The sequence below is a fragment of the Bufo gargarizans genome, chromosome 2 (genome assembly GCF_014858855.1).
Source record: "Bufo gargarizans isolate SCDJY-AF-19 chromosome 2, ASM1485885v1, whole genome shotgun sequence".
In the NCBI taxonomy this organism is placed as follows: Eukaryota; Metazoa; Chordata; class Amphibia; order Anura; family Bufonidae; genus Bufo; species Bufo gargarizans.
Window position 1 is genome coordinate 12,366,921 of NC_058081.1, and position 22,319 is coordinate 12,389,239.

The following is a 22,319-nucleotide window of genomic DNA, read 5'->3' on the forward strand; positions in this document are numbered from 1 at the left end:
ACTGAAGACCGTTGCAGTAGAGGCCTGGCAGAGCATCACCAGGGATGAAACCCAGCGGCTGGTGATGTCTATGCGTTCCAGACTTCAGGCTGTAATTGACTGCAAAGGATTTGCAACCAAGTATTAAAAAGTGAAAGTTTGATTTATGATTATTAGTATTCTGTCCCATTACTTTTGGTTCCTTAACAAGTGGGAGGCACATATGCAAACTGCTGTAATTCCTACACCGTTCACCTGATTTGGATGTAACTTCCCTCAAATTAAATTTGACAGTCTGCAGGTAAAGCACATCTTGTTTGTTTCATTTCAAATCCATTGTGGTGGTGTATAGAGCCAAAAATTTTGAATTGTGTCAATGTCCCAATATTTATGGACCTGACTGTATGTATTTAACATGCATACATACATGCATAAACACATACATCACTATGTACTTAGCATGTATGTATGGACAGCAGAAACACTACATCTACACTTTAGCTAAACTATATCACTATCTAACCTACACTGACTATCTCCCACTATCTATATTATATATATAATTTAACTAACTATCGAATGTAATGACACAGGAAAGCACAGAACACAGCAATGTCACTGCTCTCTCTCTCAGAACTGCAAAACACTGCATACAATGGCTGCTGGGGAGGTTCTTATATAGTAAGGGGTCGGCAACTTTCCTATTGGTTGCTAGGGATGTTGCTAAGATCAGACAAAGACATTGCAGCCTTCTCCTTGGCTCAGAAGCAAGAAAGGAGATTACTGCTGGAAAAAAAAAAAACTACAATATTCAAAATTACGAATATATCACTATATTCTAAATATTAGCAAATTCTCAAGGTGCCGATATTCGCGATTAATATTCGCAATTCGAATATTCGTGCACACTTGTGTACATGCAGATCTACAGTAAGAGAGCAGGATACAATACTATCCTTAGGATTATAATATGGCCATGTGCAAAAACCTTCAGGGCTCTAATATGTGACCTCCTGCCAAAAATAATAGGCCTGTCCATCACTGCCACATTTAACCTCTATTGCCTAATCTGATTATTACAAAGGAGGCAAACCTCTGAGCCAACTTGTTTGAAGGCCTGAAGACACTTTGCTCAATAGCTTTCTAAAAGCTTGCTTAATATCTCTGTTACTCAGACTGTATATAACAGGGTTCAGAATTGGAGTGATAACAGTGTAGAACAAGGAGAGAATTTTCTTTACACCCTCCGTATTTGATAATAAATACATAGTAATAATTGTCCCGTAATATATAGACACTACAGCTAGGTGAGAGCTGCAGGTGGAAAAGGTCTTCTGCCTCCCGGTCACAGACGGAATCTTCAGTATAGTGAAGATAATGTACACATATGAAACAATGATCACAGTAAATGGGCACAAGACAATAGGTATAACCAATATCATACTTTCTATTTTGACTAAAGAAGTATCTGAGCAGGAAAGTTCAAGTACGGGATCCAAATCACAGAAGAAATGGTCAATGACATTGTGTCCACAGAACTCATATTGACTCATTGTTACAGAAAACATCAAAATCATGCAAAAAATTATCAACCAGATTACCAAAATGGCTTTTAGACAAAATGAATTGTCAATTACTGTGGTGTAATGTAGAGGGTTGCAGATTGCCTGATACCGGTCATAGGACATCACGGTCAGGAGAAGGCATTCGAATGCCTCTGTGGCTATAAACAGGTAAAATTGTATTAAGCAGCCGATAAAAGACACAGACGTTCCTTCGTAGAGCAAAATGTGGAGCATGTTAGGTATTATGATGGTGGTAAGGAGGATATCTGAGAAGGATAGCTGTGTGAGGAAGAAGTACATGGGAGAATGGAGAGATCGGCTGTAGGACACTGCTAGAATGATGAGGAGGTTTCCACATACTGTCACAAAGAAGATGATCAGAAGCAGAAGAGAGAAGAAAATCTTAAAATTCAGTATATTCTGAAATCCCAAGAGAAAAATTTCTGTCACCAAACTAAAATTATTAGATTGCATATTCATAGTCCTGAAGTACAGCACAGTCCAGGGTCTTGTTTCTAGTTAGTCATCTTAATTCTGATTCCATAGATTTTTGCCACCAATAAATCTAATGAACTGGAACCAAGTTTCTTCTTGGTACCTGAGAAATCTGTGTCAAAATGATAATATGAATCAGTTGATCTTTAACTTTTACTTTAGACTGAATATTTTTTTGTTTTTGTTTTTGTTTATTTGTACTTGCATTATATATTTTTTTTATGTTTCCATCGATGTACCTGTATGTGGTCTCGTTGAACCATTTTGGAGAAGGCTAGCTTGCCTTTTATTATTATTTATATATTTTTGGGGGGGTGCAAAAAAGAATAAAAACAGAATAGTTCCACCATCTTTTTTTGTGTTTTTTTTGTGCTGCTGACCTTTTTTTTTTTTTTTGTACATAAATTTTTATTGTTTTTCCAAATATTATCTGTCATACATATCTTGTACAATATTACAAATAGTCATGTGATCAGTACAATCATGTATTACATGTCACTTAGGTGTATAACATAACAATCCCGACCCTCCCCCCTCCCCCCTCCCTAACTGTCGAGCCTGTATCACACATTCTCCCAGCTAAGTTGGGAACCTAGACTTTCGAGCCTGTCCTCGCTCGTGCGTATAAAAATTGTGTTATATATATTTTCATTGAGCTGTCCTACCCTCTACGTCTTGTCATATTAGATCTCTAGTGTCTTCCCCTTCTAGGGCTGTGAGTATGAACGAAAGCCATTTTGCCTGATACCTTTTTATAGCCTTTTGTCCCTCCCTGTCCGCCGCCCATTTATCTGCCAGTATGCAATCCCTTGTATGGTTTTTGATATCCTCAATTGACGGAGTTGTCGGCTGCAGCCAATGTCTTAAGATACATCTTTTTGTGGCTAGTAAAACTACTTGCACTGCTAAGGGGACTCGAGGGCCTGTATCCTGGAACAATAACTCTTTCGGATCAACGGATAGATGCGTTTTTAGTTTACTGTTCAGTTCACAGGCTACCTTTTGCCATAATTCCGCAATGACCCTGCATTCCCAAATACAATGATACATGTTTGCTTCTGGAAACATGCATTTAGGGCAAGCTTTTAACCTCTCGTTAGTGGCTACAGTAGTGCTGCCTCTGAAGTCAAATCCATATATTACTCTATGCATTAATTTAAAATGTGTCTCTCTCCATATTTGGCTAGACACCGCTTTCCGCACGTTCTCCCACCCTCGCAATATATCTTCTGTTTTTACTTTAATGCTTGGCTCCCTTGACCACTTTTTAAAGAGGGTGTCCACTATGCCAGACGAGAGTGATTTCCTCACCTTCTGATAAAGGGAGGCAATGGACGGTTTACCATAGTTGGGAGATAGTATGTCGTCAAAATCATTTAGTGAGAATTCGCTCACAGTATTCTTGAGCCTTTCTTTCAAGAAGCCCATGACCTGGTGATATGCCAAGAAGTGTTTCAGGGGTAACCCATATATTGATTGCAAATCAATGAATGAATAGTATTGATTTTTCTGTTTGTCCCACAAATCTGAGACCTTAGTTATCCCTCTACTCTCCCATTCTATGAATTGTCTGTTCAAGGACCCTGGCTGAAATTCCGGATGTCTCCATGGTGACAAATATTTGGATAACAGGAAAGGAAGTTTATACAGCTTCCTGACTACCTTCCAGGCCGCTACTGTATCCTTAATAAGCACACTGTGCTTGATCTGCGAGGGAAAAGCCGAATACTTAGTGTGCAATAGAGCATTAAGGCTCCATGGCTGTGCTAATTGCGATTCCAGTGAGAAGTTGGAGAAATAAGAGGTTCCTCTAATCCAGTCTACCCCATATCTCATTAGGCTAGTCACATTATAATGCCTTATGTCAGGGAAACCTAGGCCTCCCTCTTCCTTAGTAAACATAAGTGTTTTCAGTGCTATTCTAGATTTTTTCCCGGCCCATATAAACTTTCGGAAAGCGCTATGTAAGACATTGACATCCGAGTGCTTTAATAGAACAGGTATTGTCTGTAATTGGTATAATAGTTGCGGGAAGCTTATCATTTTTATCAGGTGACACCTGCCCATCAGCGACAACGGAAGGTGTGACCACCTTTCTAAATCTGTTTTAATGCGTCTGATTAGATTTGGGTAGTTTAGCGCGTATAAGGATTCTGGCGTCTTTCCTATGTGAACTCCCAGATACTTGATTGAAGTAGGTACCATTTTCACTGGAACATCCTCCTTAAGTCTCGAATGCCTATTATTTGTAAGGTACAGCATTTCACACTTTGACACATTGACTTTAAAGCCTGACACTGAGCCGAAGCTGTTTAACATCTCAAAAAGTTTGGGCAAATCATTATGGGGATGGGCCATGAAGATTAGCAGGTCATCTGCAAACAGGGCGTGTTTAACCGTTTCATTGCCTATTCCAATCCCTCTTAAATCTTCATTGTTAGCTATAGCTCTAGATAGTGGTTCAATAGCTAGATTGAATAATAAAGGGGACAACGGACATCCCTGACGTGTTCCTTTTTGTAGGGCAATTTTAGATGACAGATAGCCTGGTGTATATATTTGCGCTACTGGTGACTGATATAACACTGAGAGGAATTGCCTAAAAGGGCCCTTTAGTTTTATTGAGTCTAGGACCCGGTTTAGCCAGTCCCAGGCCACATTATCAAACGCTTTCTCAGCATCTATTGTCACAATGGCCGGGGACTGGCCCAACCTAGGTCTCATTTTCAACTCATCGAGTACCGCCAACACCTTACGAATGTTTGTTACCGCTGCTCTGTTCTGCGTGAATCCTGCCTGTGCGGTAGACAGAGGGCCTGGCATTAGTCTCGCCAGCCTACTGGCCATGATTTTTGATATTATTTTAATATCTACGTTTATCAAGGAGATTGGTCTGTATGAAGCTGGGGAGAGCAAATCTTTCCCTGGCTTTGGGAGAACTTTAATGTATGCAGTTTTGGCCGACTCTGACATCTGTTTACCTGTCATATAGTCATTTGATAACTTTACCAGGGTTGGCGCTATCTTTTCTTTCATTAATTTGTAAAATTCGGCAATATAACCGTCTGGTCCAGGGGCTTTATTCGTTGCTAAGTGACTTATGGTCTCTATTACTTCTTCCTGCGTGATTGGTTTATTCAGGATCTCTAGATCCTCCCCATTGATCTTTGGTAGGGGTACATTATTTAACCACTTCTCTATTAGTAGCTCGCTTCTCGGTCTATCTGAATACAAATCTACATAAAAATCCTTTAGGATCTCGTTAATTTTGGAGGGCAACGTATGAATGTCTCCCTTGTTATCCTTTAGTGCTAATATTGGGTTATTCTTATATGGGCCTTTTGCCAATCTCGCCATCAATTTTCCCGCTTTATTCCCATACTTAAATAGCTGGGCTTCAAACTTTGACTGGAACAGTGCTTCCCTTTTGTTTACCCACTCCTCATACTCTAATTTCGCCTGTGCCCAAGCCTTTTTATGCTGTTCATTTGGGAGAGTTTGAAATAATGTGTATGTCTCTTTTAGTTTGTAGCTACATTTATCTAATGTCCCCATCGTCCTCTTTTTTAGAGATGCCATAAATGCCATGATTTTCCCTCGCAAAACAGCTTTGCCCGCTTCCCACATTATTTGGGTATCTTCAGTCGTGGCATTAAAACGCATATATTCCTCCCACCAGCTAAACAAAGCAGCCTCAAATTCTTCATTTCCCATCAGGTTAGATGGGAACCTCCATATATAATCCGATCCTCGGTGGCTTGGCTGCCGAGTCTAATGGACGCTTAGCTTCACAGCTCCTGCACCATAGCGACTCTAAACCAGCATTTCTCCCGCAATTTCCACCTGAAACGAGCAGCAAAGAGGTCGACTCGACTCAGCTCACAATGAGGAAGAATAAGAGACTACTCCCAAGGCTGAACAGCGAGAATTTAGAGAGATACTTCGAAAAAGGAAAAATCCAAGATGGCGCCCGGAGCCCTGATGCCGTCTCCGCTCCAGCCTCACCACCGCTGAGCGCTCCGTCCCCATCGCAGGCGCCTGACAACTTCGCCGCCACATCTCCTCCTACACTGCCAGACCCTTCTTACCTTACCACTCCGCAGTTTCCCGCTACGCCTGAAGACATAAGAGCGGCGGGACCGGGACACAGGGACACCCAAGATGGCGACGCAGGCTCTCCCTCATCAAGCCCACAGAAGAGGCGACCGAGGGTGGAAACACCGGACGATTCGCAGGTTGGTCCGGTTCCCTCTCCTCAGGAGACTGAACCCTTTATTAACTATCCGGTCTCTGATAAACCGATTTCGGAAGATTCACTGAAACAAATGCTGCTAGCTTTAAAAGCTGCGATGCAGCAAGATCTAGCTGCTTTAATTGCTCCCATGTCTGCTACTTTACATAGCGTTGAGCAAAGGGTGTCGCATATTGAATCTAAGATGTCGGACTTTGCTGCCTCCCAGAATGAGGTAATAGACGCGCATAACGAAATGGCGGACGAAGTGGAAAGCATTAAATTGAAAATGGCAGACTTAGAGGACCGCTCGCGACGGAACAACATTAAGTTCCGCGGCATCCCGGAAGAAATTTCCAATGCAGAGCTGCCTTCCTACATTCAGAAGCTTTTCGTGTCCATTGTCCCCAAGCTCTCTTCCCACGATTTAATTGTGGATCGGGCCTACAGGGTCCCCAAACCGAAACACCTGGGTCCAGATATTCCCAGAGACGCTCTAGCACGCATTCATTTTTTCACAACCAAAGAGGCAGTAATGTTTGCAGCCAGGAAAATGGGCACCCTACCAGCTCCTTTCCAATCTGTTCGACTATATACGGATCTTTCAGCAGCCACTTTGAAATTGCGCCGGGAGCTTTTACCCATCACATTGTCTCTGCGCAAGCATGAAATTAATTACAAGTGGGGATACCCGATGAAATTGCTTATTTCTAAAGATGGACGCTCGCACCTGGTCCGTTCTCTTGAAGAGGGGAAATCCCTACTGAAAGGGTGGCAAATTACCATTACTACCCCAATTCACAATACCCCCATGGGTCCTCAACATTAGAAACAATGATCTCTGCTGTTTCCTCAAAGAGATTTCCTCATGTGCTTTCACTTATCCTGCCCGTTTGTTGAAAAGTTATCCACTGACTCGTCGTGGGCAAGCCGAGAAGATTCTTAAAGGGCAGTTACAGACTCCTCCATCTCTTTTGTCAAGAGACTTGTTACCTGTTGGCTCTCCGCCAAATGATGGTTCAGTGTTCTAAGGTTACCCCACAGGTGGCATGTTGCGTTCTGCGGCCACATATGTCTGCATACTCTCCAGTAGGTGCACCCTAGGTCATGATACACAATCTCCTAGGCTGAATAGATACCTATTCTCCGGTTCAACATGGAACTTTTGCCCCCACGTGTAGACTCATTGTTTGGTCTACTTCTGTTTTTTCTATTATTTTTGTTTATTTTAGTCAGTAATCCTACTTTATTGCTTTTCTTTCCAATGTTTATGATTTTCTTTATGTCTCCTCCAGGTCCTTCTGAGCAGTGTGGTGGTCATTCTCAGCGTAGTGGATTTTCTCCATGGGTCTGACGATTCTTTCCCTCAACTCCAGGGGACTTAATTGTCCACAGAAAAGAGCTTATCTTTGGAAGGAAGCGATGTCTGGTAAAGCTGACATCCTGTGTGTTCAGGAATCTCACCTTCTGCAGAAGGACGCTTGCAGGATTAAACACCGCTTGTTTCCAATTATAATTCACTCTCATAACACACAGAAAAATAGAGGTGTATTTGTCGCTGTTAAAAACTCGGTGTCCTTTTCTCTACTCTCACAGGTGATAGACCCTCGGGGTAGGTACGTTGTGTTGGTATGTATGGTGAACAATATCAGATATACACTAGTGAACATTTATGCGCCCAATGAACACCAAATCTCCTTCCTCCATAGAGTTATGAAGAAAGTCCACAAAATTAAACAAGGTAAACTAATTATCTGCGGTGATTTCAACTCAATTGTTGATCCTTCTCTTGACTCCACTAATCCTTCTAGACGATCTCCTACGGGCTTAGCAGCTTTCCTTCACTCCGAAGGCCTTATAGACGTCTGGAGGGCTCAGCATAGCCAAGAAAGGGATTACACTTTTATGTCCTCCTCGCACCTTTCATATTCCAGAATAGACATGTTTTTAGTGGACCAAACATCCCTTTTCCATACCCTAAACTCATCCATAGGTATTATTAAATGGTCAGACCATGCCCCTATCTCACTCCGACTAGCGGAACAGTATCAATCATCTCCACCTCCGGTATGGCGGAATAACTCATTCATTTTCTCTCATCCCAAGCACAAACTTGAGATTACGAAATCCCTTCAGGAGTACTTTAGTCTAAATGCAAACTCGGTCCCTGACCCCTACACAGTATGGCAAGCACACAAAGCCTTCATAAGAGGCATTTTGATACAAATAAACCACATTGATAGGAAAAAGAGGGAAAAAGAACTAGTAGACACCCTAGCGCGGAATCTCGGCTTTGGAATTAAGAAATAAACAGCTTCCAACATCAGACTTAACAGCTGCAATACGTGTGGAAAGAGACAAATTGATGTGCCTTCTTAACAAGGACTTTACTAAGTCCCTCTCGCGCACTAAAGCCAGGTACTATGTCCAGGGAAACAAAGCGGGAAAACTTCTGGCCTCTAAACTCAAACATCAGCAAACAAAGTCTAGAATCCCCTTCCTGCTGCACCCTACAACTAAATCAAAAATTATTGACCCTAGAGACATAGCAGAGCAGTTTCGTCTATATTACAAAGACTTATATAACCTTAAGGATACCTTATCCTCTCCTACTGACTATGAATCGCTTGTTCAGGACTTTTTAGAGAAGGCCAAATTGCCTAAACTGTCCCAAACCCACCTCTCACAACTAAACGCCCCAATTACGGAACCTGAATTAAGCACGCTGGTCTCTTCCCTCCCTCTGGGTAAATCTCCGGGTCCAGACGGGCTTTCAAATGAATATTATAAACAATTTTATCCCACTCTAGCTCCCTTTCTTCTACCTTTGTTTCAAAAAACAATGTCTGGTTCCCCCTTCCCCGCTGACATGCTAATGGCATTAATAGTCACTTTACCTAAACCTGGTAAATCCCCAGACTCTCCCCAAAACTTTAGGCCCATATCCCTCCTGAACTCGGATATTAAAATTTTCGCTAAACTGATAGCTGCCAGGCTTGCAGCAATTCTTCCTAACCTTATAGGAGATGACCAATCTGGCTTTGTAAAAGGTAGACAGGCATCTGACAATACCAGGCGTTTGTTCAACATCATTAATGTCGCAGAGTCACGTAGAGTTCCAATGGTTGCAGTCACTCTGGACGCAGAAAAGGCGTTTGACCGCCTCCATTGGAATTATGCTTTTTCTGTTCTTGACTCTATGGGTTTTACGGGCCCCATTATTCACGCAATCCGAGGCCTATACTCTGACCCTATAGCGAAGATTTTAGTTAATGGAGTTCTCTCGCAAGGCTTTCACATTACTAATGGTTCCCGTCAGGGCTGTCCCCTTTCTCCCCTATTATTTATTTTAGCGTTAGAACCCCTGGCCCAACACATTCGACTCTCGCCTGATGTACACGGACTGAAAATAGGTTTAAAATCCCATGTGATATCTTTGTATGCGGATGATATTATTTTAACGATGACGAACCCCTCCCATTCATTAGCACATGCATTCTCCATTATCTCACATTTTGGCCGCCTTTCTTACTACAAAATTAATAACTCTAAGTCTCAGATACTACCGATTAACATTCCTTTACCGGAACTGAGAATTCTAAAAAACATGTTCCCGTTGGACTGGCAAACTTCATATCTTCCGTATCTTGGAATTAAATTGTCGTATCCTTGTTCGCTTGCATACCAACACAATTACGCTCCAATACTTTCCACACTGTCTAAGGATTTCGCTTCCTTCAACATGCAAGAAATTTCTTGGGTGGGCAGGATTGCGGCTTTCCAAATGATGACTTTACCCAAACTTATTTACATTTTTAGAGCTTTACCCGTTCCAATCCCTGAATCTTTCTTTAAGGACGCCCAAAGGATAGTGAATAGTTATATCTGGAAGTCTAATCGTCCCAGAGTAGCTCAATCTATTATGTTCAGGAGGAAACAGGCAGGCGGTCTTGGCCTACCTTCTATTAAGGACTATTTTTTGGCTATTAATCTGTCATTTACTAGAGAGTGGTGGAACCCTCTTTCAACTAAGCCGTGGGTTGAGATTGAGTCATCTCTCACTCCCAACGCATCGTTGAGGGATATACTCTACCTATCTCTATTAAAACCCGGACAGATAAACCACCCCTTGATTATAGTGAAACAAGCTGTTACATTATGGTCCAAATTCCATTTATCGCAAGGTTCACCTAATAGCAGCATTCTAGCACAAGTATCGATGAGAACCTTAAGTGCTTGCATGGATAATATTGATCTTTCTTCTTGGAAAGCGGCTGGCATCCTATCTGTAGCCCAGCTGGTGGAGGATTCTGCCATGATCTCCTTTGACAAATTATGCCAATTGTATTGCTTACCTCATTCCCAATTTCTCTCCTATATGAGAGTGGATCACTGCATTAGCAATTTCCTTCGCTCACCGCCTAAAGCACATACGGAAGTGATGAGGATTTTTAAGGCACCTTCTCTGTTTAGATATCATACCACTCATCACTTGTATAATATATTAAACGATAAAGCTACTTTTAGTAAATCTCCTCCCATTTTAAAATGGGAAAGGGAATTGCAGTTATCTTTCTCAGTGGAAAAATGGGCAGCGGCTATCTGTTTTATTGGGTCTACATTTAAATGTGTTACGCATCATGAAGCTGTGATAAAGACCATCCTACGGTGGTACTACACGCCCTACCGTCTAAGCATTATTTACCCTGGTACCTCGGCTTGCTGCTGGCGTGAATGTGGTAGCACTGGTTCTCTCTTACACATCCTTTGGGCATGTCCGAAGTTAACCCCTTATTGGAACGCGACATTTGATCTAATAGCTCAGGTCACAGGTATACGCTTGACCCCTTCCCCGACGCTAGCTCTTCTTTTTATCAATATTGAGGATCTTCCATTTGATAGTAGATGTATTATTGGGCATATTATGCTTAGCGCCAAATTGGTCATCACTAGGCATTGGAAAGCAGTAACCCCCCCAACTATCTCTGAAGTAATTCAAACGGTTAACAATACATGCAGACTCGAGAGTCTTCTTCCAGAATCGATGACAAAACAGAATATAAAGATGAAGACCTGGTCCCCCTGGAGGTTGAGCCCCCACTTCTCACTTTGACTTATGGAATGAGCTCTATACAGCTGCCGCACTGCTCAGGAGGCCTTCATTGTCGTATTTTCTTTCTTTTTATGTTAGTAACTCAGAATTTATTTAACCTCAATTTTACTTTATTTTATTTTCTTGCTAACTTGGAACTCATTGTACTGGGTTCCCTTGTTAATTGATCTGATACCGATGATAATTTGCTCTTTGCACTGTGTCTGATTCTATGCAATACTAAGAGGCAACTAGAGGGTTTGTGCCTCGCCCTCAACTGTACTGATTCACTTTGTTATTGGTGATACGCCAATTGTTCTTTGAATATTACTTTGCATTATATACATTGTCGTATACATTTGCTATGCGAAACCAATAAAAACGATAAATCATATAATCCGATCCTCTAGGGATCGTGTCAGCTATATTGAGGAGTACAGGCGAATGGTCCGAGACCACCAGCTCCCCTATTGATACTGACTTCACTCTAATTTGCAATGCAGAGGACAGAAGTATATAGTCCAACCTGGACCATGACTCATGTGAATGCGAGTAATGCGTATACTCTCTGCCCTCTGGATTTTGTGCCCGCCATATATCACATAAATTGTGTGTAGTACACAGCTGTTTCAGTGCCGTGTCTTTACCTTTAAGTGGGATCTTTCTATCCCGCACCCTTCGCCTGTCCTCAGCAACATCAAAAACTTCATTCATATCCCCACCTACTATCCGATTTGTACATTCGTCCATTTGTAGTCTAGTCCCCAGATCCTTATAGAACGCTACATTGGTCCCATTCGGCCCATACACATTGTAAACACTAAGTGCATCCGACGGTGATTCCAAGCATACCTGGAGTATTCGTCCCTCTTTATCCTTGTACCCCTCACGCGCCGTATAAGGGAGGTTCTTTCTAAGCAGTGTGAGCACTCCTGCTTTTGCATGAACCGATGGAGAGCAAAATACTTCTCCCACCCATAATTTACGTATTCTCATGCACTCTGACAGACTAAGGTGCGTCTCCTGTAATAAGGCTACATCGGCTTTCAACCGCCTCAAATGACGTAGTATTTTCATCCTCTTTTGAGGGGATTTTAACCCCTTCACGTTCCAGGTTATTATCCGCATATTTCTACTAATACCGTAATATTGCTTTGGCTTCTAGCTAGTGCACTTCTTTTTAACATTATGATGGACAATGATGCATAACTTTCATCAGGCTCGCACAGTGTTACCCAGGACAACCTACCCCAACTCCCTTCCCTCTCAAGAGCTTCCCCAACAAAATGCCTCTCTAGACATGTATATTCTAACTGGTCTAAATTCTCAGCTTTCCAGTCCAGGAAAGATAATACGGCTTCTATTAGCCCCTCTTTCCCCTGACTGTCATAGACTTCCATTTTTTCCAGCATGTTTGAAACCTGCCGTTCCACACTCCTTCAATCTACTCTGCTATGTGTCTCTTTTTCCACACTTTTTTCAGAAGATTCCTTTTCATTTTCATGAACAGTAACTGAAACTTTAACAATTCGCCACACGGCGCTAAACTCTAAACCATACGACCTGACCGAATGCGGCATAAGGTGTCTCCCATGTGTCCGCTAAATAATCCAAGTTACGCAGGCAAGTCTCTAGTTCAAAGATTTCACAGCAAAAGCGGTAACGTGTGGGATCAAGTCCTCTTTATCCCGTCGGAGTCCGATAAGCGATCAATCTCCGTCTTGATCCCTGGATGTCTGAGGCCTCCCTGGTCTGGATGGTCTTCCGGAGGTTTGCTGTAGATCCTGTAATCCCAAGGCATCTTTGGCATCTTGTGCTTTTGTAAAGGTGAGTGTTTGTCCATCTTCCTGGAACACTTTCAAGATGGCTGGGTATAGTAATGCAAATCTTGTGTGGTTTTCATATAGCGCGGTGCATATCACCGAAAACTCTCTCCTCTTCCTCTGTACCTCCATTGAGTAATCTCCGAAAATCAATAGCCTCTGACCATCTATTTCCAACGATGTCTTGCGTCTCTTATAGGCTCTCAATATCGCAGTTTTATCTGTAAAGTCCAGATACTTAACAATCACTGCCCTAGGGCGACGGTTCAGGGCACCCAGCAGCTTGGTGTTGCCTTCATCTTTACCAGAACGTAAGTCCGGGCCTAATCTATGTGCTCTTTCCGCCTTACATTTTGTAGGTATTCCCAGCGCTTCTGGTATATCTGTTTCACAGATGCGGATAAGATCTTGTGGCGGGACGTTTTCAGGCAGACCCACGATCCTTAAATTGCTTCTACGTGATCGATTTTCTAGATCGTCCACCTTATCTTTTAGGAATCTATGTTCCCTTAGAACTGAGTCCAGCTTTCTTTGCAGTGTATGGCATGTGTCTTCCATTTCCTGCAGCTTGTGCTCAGTCACATCCAGTCTGCTGCCATGCTCTGCGACCGTGTGTTGAAGTTCCTGAAGCGTCACCCCAACCGTGCTAGATAGCGATTCTTGCAGATCCGGGAGGATCCTTTTTGCTACCTCGATAGCTAACCTGACATAATCTATGTTTCTGCCCTCCGCTTTTGAGTCTTCACAATCAGCGGTTGCGATCTCAGTCAGGTTAGTGCCTTCTGCCGCTTCAGAGTCGTCTTCCGCCATGTCAGTTTCAGTTTCCCGCGCCGCCAGCTTTTGCGGTTTACTCTGTGTTTTGGTTTTGTTTCTGCTCCCCATGTTTCGAATATAGCGCTCCATGCAAAGGCGCTTGATCACAATATGCGGTGGTCCCGAGAGTGTCTCCGGTATGCAGGGGAATTAGCTGATGCAGAGTATCTCCTCAGAGAAGCGATCAGGCACGTCTCACCATGCTGGCGCCGGAACCGGAAGTCCTGCTGACCTTTTGGTAAACGTTAAGCTGTATAATTTTAGCATAGTGCATGGTAAGAAGACATTTTATTTTGCATCACAACTTTTTTTTTGGAGGGGGGTGCTTAATTTTAGAGGATGTGTTGTGATACCAGTACCATTTTGAGATATGTATAGCTTATTAACTATTTTCTATTACTTTTTTCCCTTTTTTTGTGAAGATAGGGTATGTATTTTATAGTGAACAATATAAAAAAATATAAATTGATTTCTAAAACATTGAAGCCAGCGTGACAGCTGTAGATACACCAGAAAAGTTTGCTGAAAAAAAATCAAACCAAATGGAAACCTTAGAAACTTTATTAATATTATGAGTTCATGGAATCTGTCTGGTTGAATTGCTGAATTAATCTCAACTGTATCAACAATGGTAAATAAAATACAAATTATAATTTAAAAAATTCAATATATACAGTATATTTATATATATATATATATATATATATATATATATATATATATGTGTGTTCAAAGAACGAGGCAGCACTCCAGCTTCAGGTGAAAAGGTGATGACCCAATTTATTTCCCAGGCAATGTTTCGGCCCACTCAATGAGTCCTTTGTCAAGCAATTATCAATTGCATGGGTGCTGCGCCAGATGTGTTCAGACCACTATTGACTTGTCATATCTGGATATACAGTCACATCAAGTGGATTTTATAGGCACAAGAATACAGCCTGCAAGTATCAGCTGTGACTATAGCTGACACCTTTCTGCAACTATCGGGAATAGAGCTAGCTCCGATTTTGGCAGCTTATCTCTCTATATGCTATGTTCAGATGGAGCCATGAGATCTAAGTGGTTGACAGAGAGAGGAACAACCACTGTCTAGCCATCAGAACCATTTATGCCATTTATACTGCACAGTGAAACCTTTGAAAAAATTAAAATTGACTATTGACAGCATAGCAATATTCAGCCATGTCGTCTCCGTACAGTATTAGAATGTATTGGCTCAGATGAGGTACCACTTAGAACAGAAACCAAGTTCAGGAAAAGGTTTTTACAAGTTGAAATTATTTTTTGAAGTTATTACCTGAAGTCTCGAGACAATTTGCGATGTAATAACTTCGACTCATCTGAGCCAATACATTCTAATTATGTACGGAGCACTTGCTCCATACAGTATTAAAATGAAGTTTCATCTGAAGTCAATTTGCTCACCCCTAGTTGGGTGCTCACCCCTAGACAGATGTCAGGTTGGGCAGTTAAGTGTCAAATTTGCAGGATCCTACCGTACTAGAACCTATTGCTGAGTGGTCATTAATTGGCTGGAAAGGGGGCAGCCAAAGGGCCATTGGCTGAATGGAAGGGGGTTAGGGTAAGAAATTGGCATTGGGGAGGGAGGGGCACCATTTCAGTTTTTGCCTCAGGCAGCAGAAAGGCTAGGTGCACCCCTAGCAGTTGCACAGTACTAAATCACGGTAGTTTATGTGTATAAAGATTTTTAGATTCCGTGGGTGGTTTAAAAAAATAAATAAATAAATGGGTGGGGAATCCAACCAGTGATAGTTTGTAATACAGGCTATAGGATTAATACATTTGATACTCAATGCCACTACTGATAATCAAATGTATTTATCCTAATACAGACTGTATTACAAACTTTCCCTGAGGACGCTGCATACCCCCATCTAGAAGGCTGCCCAAGTCAGGAGGTACAGCCAACTACTGCAAGCGCTGCCACCGCAAGAGAGATACAGCATGCATTGTCGGCACGGCCAGCGCAAGAGGAGATCCAGCAAGCCACTGTATGTGTGTCTACTCTATGTGCATTCCATTTCCGTATGTCCTTATTTCCGTTCCACCAAAAAATAGAACATGTCCTATTATTATCAGCATATAACGAACAAAGATAGGACTGTTCTATCAGCGGACGGCTGTTCCATTCTGCAAAATAGAAAATGCACACGGACGTCATCCGTATTTTTTGCAGATCCGTTTTTTGCGGACCGCAAAATACATACTGTCGTGTGCATGCACCACCAATTGCACTATTTTTATACTTCTTTTTATACTTCTTTTCATATTCCTTTTTTTCCTATTCCTATGAAAAGATACTTTGATGGAACCACACCTAACGCGAGGGCCCTGCGGCTAGAAGCTCAATGTGAAGCATTATATATTTTTTATGTTTTATGTTCCAATTTTATTTTATAGTAAGTATTAAATTCCAATTATTATATCTGAAATATTCAGTCTCATTGCCAGACAGTGTGAGTGGCAGCACCTCTAAATTTAACCCATATATTATTCTTTTGCTGCCTATATGGGTAGCCAGCTAAAAGCTTGACCACCCGCGTTGTCCAGTTTTTGGTATACGGTGAGCTGCTAATTCTTATTCTGAAGAAATGAAAATGACTGAATAAAAAGTGATCAAAAAGTCATACACACACCAAAATGGTATCCATACAAACTTCATATCACCCCATAGAGAAAAATCTAAAAAAAAGTTATTGTGATGAAAATAAAAAAAAATGTTTTTATCCAAAGTTTTAATTTTTTCTAGTAAAATATTATTCTGACCCAGAGAATAAAGGACACAGGTCGTAAAAACTGTAAAAACCCATAAAAGTATTGCAATTTTTTTTTTTCAATTCCGCCTCATTTGGATTTTTTTCCGGCTTCCCTCTGCCTTGGTGTGCAATACTAAATGGTGCCATTAGAAAGAACAACTTGTCCCGCAAAAAACAAGCCCTGATCTGGCTATGTGAATGGAAAAAGTTATGACTTTTGACAGAGAGGAAAAAAAAAATGCAGAAATGGAAAATTGCTGCATCAGGAAAGGATTTATGGGGTTGTGCTTAGTTTTTAAGTTACCTGGATGGGGGATAACTACAGTAGCTGATTGTTGGGGACCTGACTAAAGGGACCTCTACAGATCAGGAGAACGGGGTCCTGTTCCCACATTCTGATGGATCGGCAGGTTACACTGTACTCTCAAAAAGAATGAATGCAGTGACAGAAAGCATGCACAACCTGCCGCTCCTTCAGAACAGGGGAGCGGGACACCCTGTCTTATTGATTTGTGGGGATCATGTGGAAAGGGGATAAATTAGGCTCCTTTCATACCTGCGATCAGGTGTCCGCTCGTGAGCTCCGTTTGAAGGGGCTCACAAGCGGCCCTGAACGCAGCCGTCTGGCCCTAATGCATTCTCAGTGGAGGCGGATCCACCGAGAATGCATCCGCCTGCCAGCGCTCAGCCTCCGCTCCGCTCAGTGAGCGGACACCTGAACGCTGCAAGCAGCGTTCGGGTGTCCGCCTGGCTGTGCGGAGGCGAGCGGATCCGTTCCGACTTATAATGTAAGTCAATGGGGATGGATCCGCTTGAAGATGACACCATATGGCTCAATCTTCAAGCGGATCCGTCCCCTATTGACTTTCAATGTAAAGTCGGAACGGATCCGCTCAGGCTACTTTCAGACTTAGAAAATTTTTCTAAGTTCTAATGCAAACGGATCCGTTTTGAACGGAGCCACCGTCTGCATTAGGCCTCTTTCACACTACCGTTTTTTTTTCCGTTTTGCGGTCCGTTTTTTGCGTTCCGTATACGGTCCATATACGGAACCATTCATTTCAATGGTTCCGCAAAAAAACGGAATGTGTTCCGTATGCATTCCGTTTCCGTATTTCCGTTTTTCCGTTCTGTTGAAAAGATAGAACATGTCCTATATTTGGCCGCAAATCACGGTCCGTGGCTCCATTCAAGTCAATGGGTCTGCAAAAAAAACGGAACACATACGGAAATGCATCCGTATGTCTTCCGTATCCGTTCCGTTTTTTGCGGAACCATCTATTGAAAATGTTATGCCCAGCCCAATTTTTTCTATGAAATTACTGTATACTGTATATGCCATACGGAAAAACGGAACGGAACAACGGAACGGAAATGGAACCACAACGGAAGCAAAAAACGGAACAACGGATCCGTGAAAAACAGAACGCAAAACACTGAATTCAACATACTGTAGTGTGAAAGTGGCCTTAATATGAGCGGATCCGTTCAGAACGGATCCGATCGAATGCAGGTGCGAAAGTAGCCTTAACCGCATCACATCTGCCGATAGACTTTAAACGTTTTGGGGGTCAGGACATTTTAGAATGTCTATTCAGGGATGGCAAAGTAAAAAATGATGTTAAATGTCCCCCACAGGTCTTGGAGACAAATAAATGTAAAATAAAAATATTAGAGTTTTATATAAAAAAAAATATTTTCTTTTTTTTTAAAACCAACATTGTCCCAATTAAGTCATTTAAAAAATGCTAAAAATAAAAAAATTGACATATTTGGTATCATTGCATACATAATGACTGGCTTTATAAAAAAAAATCACATGATCTACCCCATCAGGTGAATGGTGTCAGAAAAATAAATAACTAATCAATCTAATTTTTTAGTCACCTCACCTCCTAAAAACAAAAACAAAAACTTAATTTAAAGAGATCCAAAAGTTATATGTACCCCAAAATGGCACCAATAAAAACATCACCCCAATTCCGCAAAAAACAAGACTCTAAACAATACCATAGCCAGAAAAATATATTTTTTTCCAAATATGATTTTATTGTGTAAAACTTAAAAAAAAATCTGTAACAATTGGCTCTATAAAAATATCACATGATTGACCGATTAGGTGAATGCCATAAAAAATTTTATTAAAAATATGTCAAAACCATTTTTTTGTCCCCTCGCCTCCCATAAAACATAATATCAAACAACCTTTTGTACCTGAAAATCGTACTGATAAAAAATACAATCTGTCCTACAAAAGACAAGCCCTCAGACATCTATGTTGGCAGAAAATTAAAAATGTTATGGGTTTTAGTATATAGTGATACAAAATATAATACATTTTTAATAAAAAGGTAGTAAAACATGAAAAAAACTATATAAATTTTGTATCACCATATTCATCTCAACCTGAAGAATAAAGTTATCATATCATATATACCAAATGGTGACCCTCAAAAAATATAAAAATAAAAGACACTGACAGAATTTCAATTTTTGCCCACCGCACATCCCAAAAAAAGAAAAAAATTGATCACAAAGCCAAATAGATCCCAAAATGGTGCCAATAAAAACTACAGCTTGTCCTGCACTTAAGGCCCCACAGTGTAAGTCAGCAAAAAAATAAAAAAAAGTTTTGGCTCATAAAAATCATTTAAGCAAATTCCATGATAGAAAATCCAGATGCTCCTTCCCTTCTGAGCCCTGGCATATCCCTAAACAGCAGTTCACAGCCACAATTGGGGTGTTACTGTATTCCAAAGAAAGTAGGTAGAAAATGTTGAGGTTATATTCTCCTGTTATCCCTTGTAAAAAAAAGAAAGTTTGGACCTAAGGCAACATTGTCTTGTAATAAAAAATGCACTGGCCTCTTTGGTAGCTGTATGCATAGGCCTACAGTACACTTTTTCCCTATAGTGTGCAAGCATGACCACCGCCGATGGATTGTAGGATGGTCGTAACTATGGACACAAGCAGTGTATAATGTGATGGAAAAATCAATCCAGCCAGCAAAGGAGGCAATATGGACAATCACAATACATTAATAAGTGCCTTAAATTAACTGTGTCTACATGATTCATACCATCTGCTGAAGTCAGATAATCCCTTTAAGCCACTTTTATAGATAAAGTACTCCAGCAAAGTAATGCTGGATTTACACTCTCCGACGAGCAGCCAATTATTGGGAAGGAACTCCATCTCCATTACGACAATTGCCTTCCCGTTCAGTGGTGATGAAGTGATGCATTTACATGCAGCAGTCACCTCCATGGTGTGAGGATGAGTGATCACTACTGCTATCACTCATCCTTAGGGCTCATTCTGACGAACGTATGAATGAGTCCGCATCCGTTCCGCAATTTTGCGGAACGGGTGCGGACACATTCATTTCAGTGGGGCCGCAAAAGATGCGGACAGCAAACCGTGTGCTGTCCGCATCCGAGGTTCAGTTAAGGGGACAAGAATAGGCATTTTCTATAATGGTTGCGGCCATGGTATGGTATGGGTTATCAAAAAAACATATCCTATTTTTTTTAAGCCAGGCCACTTTTTAGACTAGGCGCATACAATTTCACTAAACCAAGACCCTAGCTAAATTGTTTTACTCTTTTTCACACTCTAAAAAAATCTATGAAGAGATTGTCTAAGGTTTTTTAAGTGATGGTCCTCAGGATAGGCCATTAGTAGCTGATCACCATGGATACAACTACCCTTCACCCCTGCCAATCAGCTGGTCTGTGTAGCTTTGTCGATGATCAGAGCACATCCTGCTCTCCCCATTGTGATGGGGTGACATATTGTGCCTGCTAGGCAGTGTAAGAGGAGCATAGAGGCCGATTCTCCACTCCACATACTTCTCCTACACAGCCCAGCAGGAATGATGTATCGCCGCATCGCACCTGAGGCTTTGGAATGATCCTCAGGACACAGAGATAGTTAAAATTAAGACATACCTCAGCCATCCCAAGACTACGGGACAGACATCAAAATCTAAGACTGTCCCGCTAGATCTGAGGCAGTTGGGAGGTTTTCTGTAGTAAAATCAAAGTTAATGCTGTGATTGTTTGACATGGGCAGCACGGTGGCTCAGTAGTTAGCACTAAATTGGTAATCACACCCCAATTAATTGCTACTAACGGGTAAATTGTGAACATCTGTGTGTATATATAGCAACATAGTATTAGCTTGCTAATTATAACTTGCTGCTTTTCCAAGGCTGCAAATCCAAGTGCTGATATACAAGTGCATTGGAGATATTCAGGAGATACTCAGGAGGTAATCTGGAGGTGGATACAATCTAAACAAGTAAGATTTGTTTGTTTAAAATCTTTCCCCTCTTTACAGTGGCAGACCTGGTTCTGTGCAGGAATTGTTGTGCTTTTATATCAGGTTCCACTCTTCAGAGGTTTGGATACTGTCTGATCTGTAGACAGCTCTCCATAAGGCAGAAGGAAATTACCTTTTTGAAATATGAGATTTGTAAATTAACCATTAAACAAACTCAGGCTGAGAACATTGCAATGCCACTGCCACAGAGGCCCCTTAGAAATGGAAGATGGGTTACTGCACGTTCTGGTAGACTGAGAGTTGTGGATAGAAGACATGTCCCACAGTCTGTGGCTCTCCATAATTCATTTGCAGCACTTTAAGAGTGCAAGAGTAACATGGAGGATGGTGCAAGCACAGTGGGTGAGAAACAATCATCTCCCATGCCTAAAGTATGCAAGACTGCAGCCAAAGACAAAAAGGAGAAGGTGAGGATTGATAGTAAGCAGCTGTTGGTGGGCAATTCCATCATAAGAGGTGTGAAGTTTGAGGAGAATGGTGTTGTGAGATGTCTCCCTGGTGCTACCGCTAGCAGGGATAGACGATGGATCCATAATATTGTTAGGCAAGCAAAGCAGGAAAGGGAAGTGGATGTTATTGTCCATCTTGGGACAAACAATCTTGCTTGCAATGAGGTTTCAAAGGTGTAAGAAGCTTTTCACACACTTGGAAAGGATATACGGGAGGTTGCATCAATTGTTTCATTCTCTGCAGTTTTGCCTGGGCATAACCTTCAGCATGACAGGAAGATGCGCATTGAGGAATTCAATGTATGGCTTGGTGAATAGTGTCTGAACCAAGGGTTTGGGGTGTCTCATGTTAGCTCTTGTTGGAAGGGAAAAGAACTGTACAAGAAAGATGGTTTGCATCTTTCTCTCAAGGGAATGAAGTAGCCAACCCGGAAGGAGGCCATTTTAGATTTAGTATTCACCCATTTTAGATTTAGTATTCACAAATGGGAATTTGGTATATGATATTACTGTAGGGGAAAGCTTGGGATCTAGTGATCACCAGTCAGTGTGGTTTACTATAAGTACAGTGACTGAGTCACACCACACAAAAACAAGTTTTAGATTTTAGAAAAACTGACTTTTCTAAAATTAGATTAGTGGTATACGAGTCCCTATCAGATTGGAACAGTTTCATTGGAGTCCAGGAGAAATGGGACTACTTAAAAGTGGCACTATTTAAGGCAACAGAAAATTGCATTAGGCTTGTCAG

General features: G+C 41.5%; 1 protein-coding gene across 1 annotated transcript; it reads right to left on the bottom strand.

Moving 5' to 3' along the window:
- Positions 1-1,055: 1,055 nt before the first annotated feature.
- LOC122925443 (olfactory receptor 11L1-like) lies at positions 1,056-2,018 on the bottom strand. The gene has a single exon (XM_044276803.1). It carries the CDS (start codon positions 2,016-2,018, stop codon positions 1,056-1,058), a length of 963 nt encoding a protein of 320 aa, XP_044132738.1.
- Positions 2,019-22,319: the final 20,301 nt, after the last annotated feature.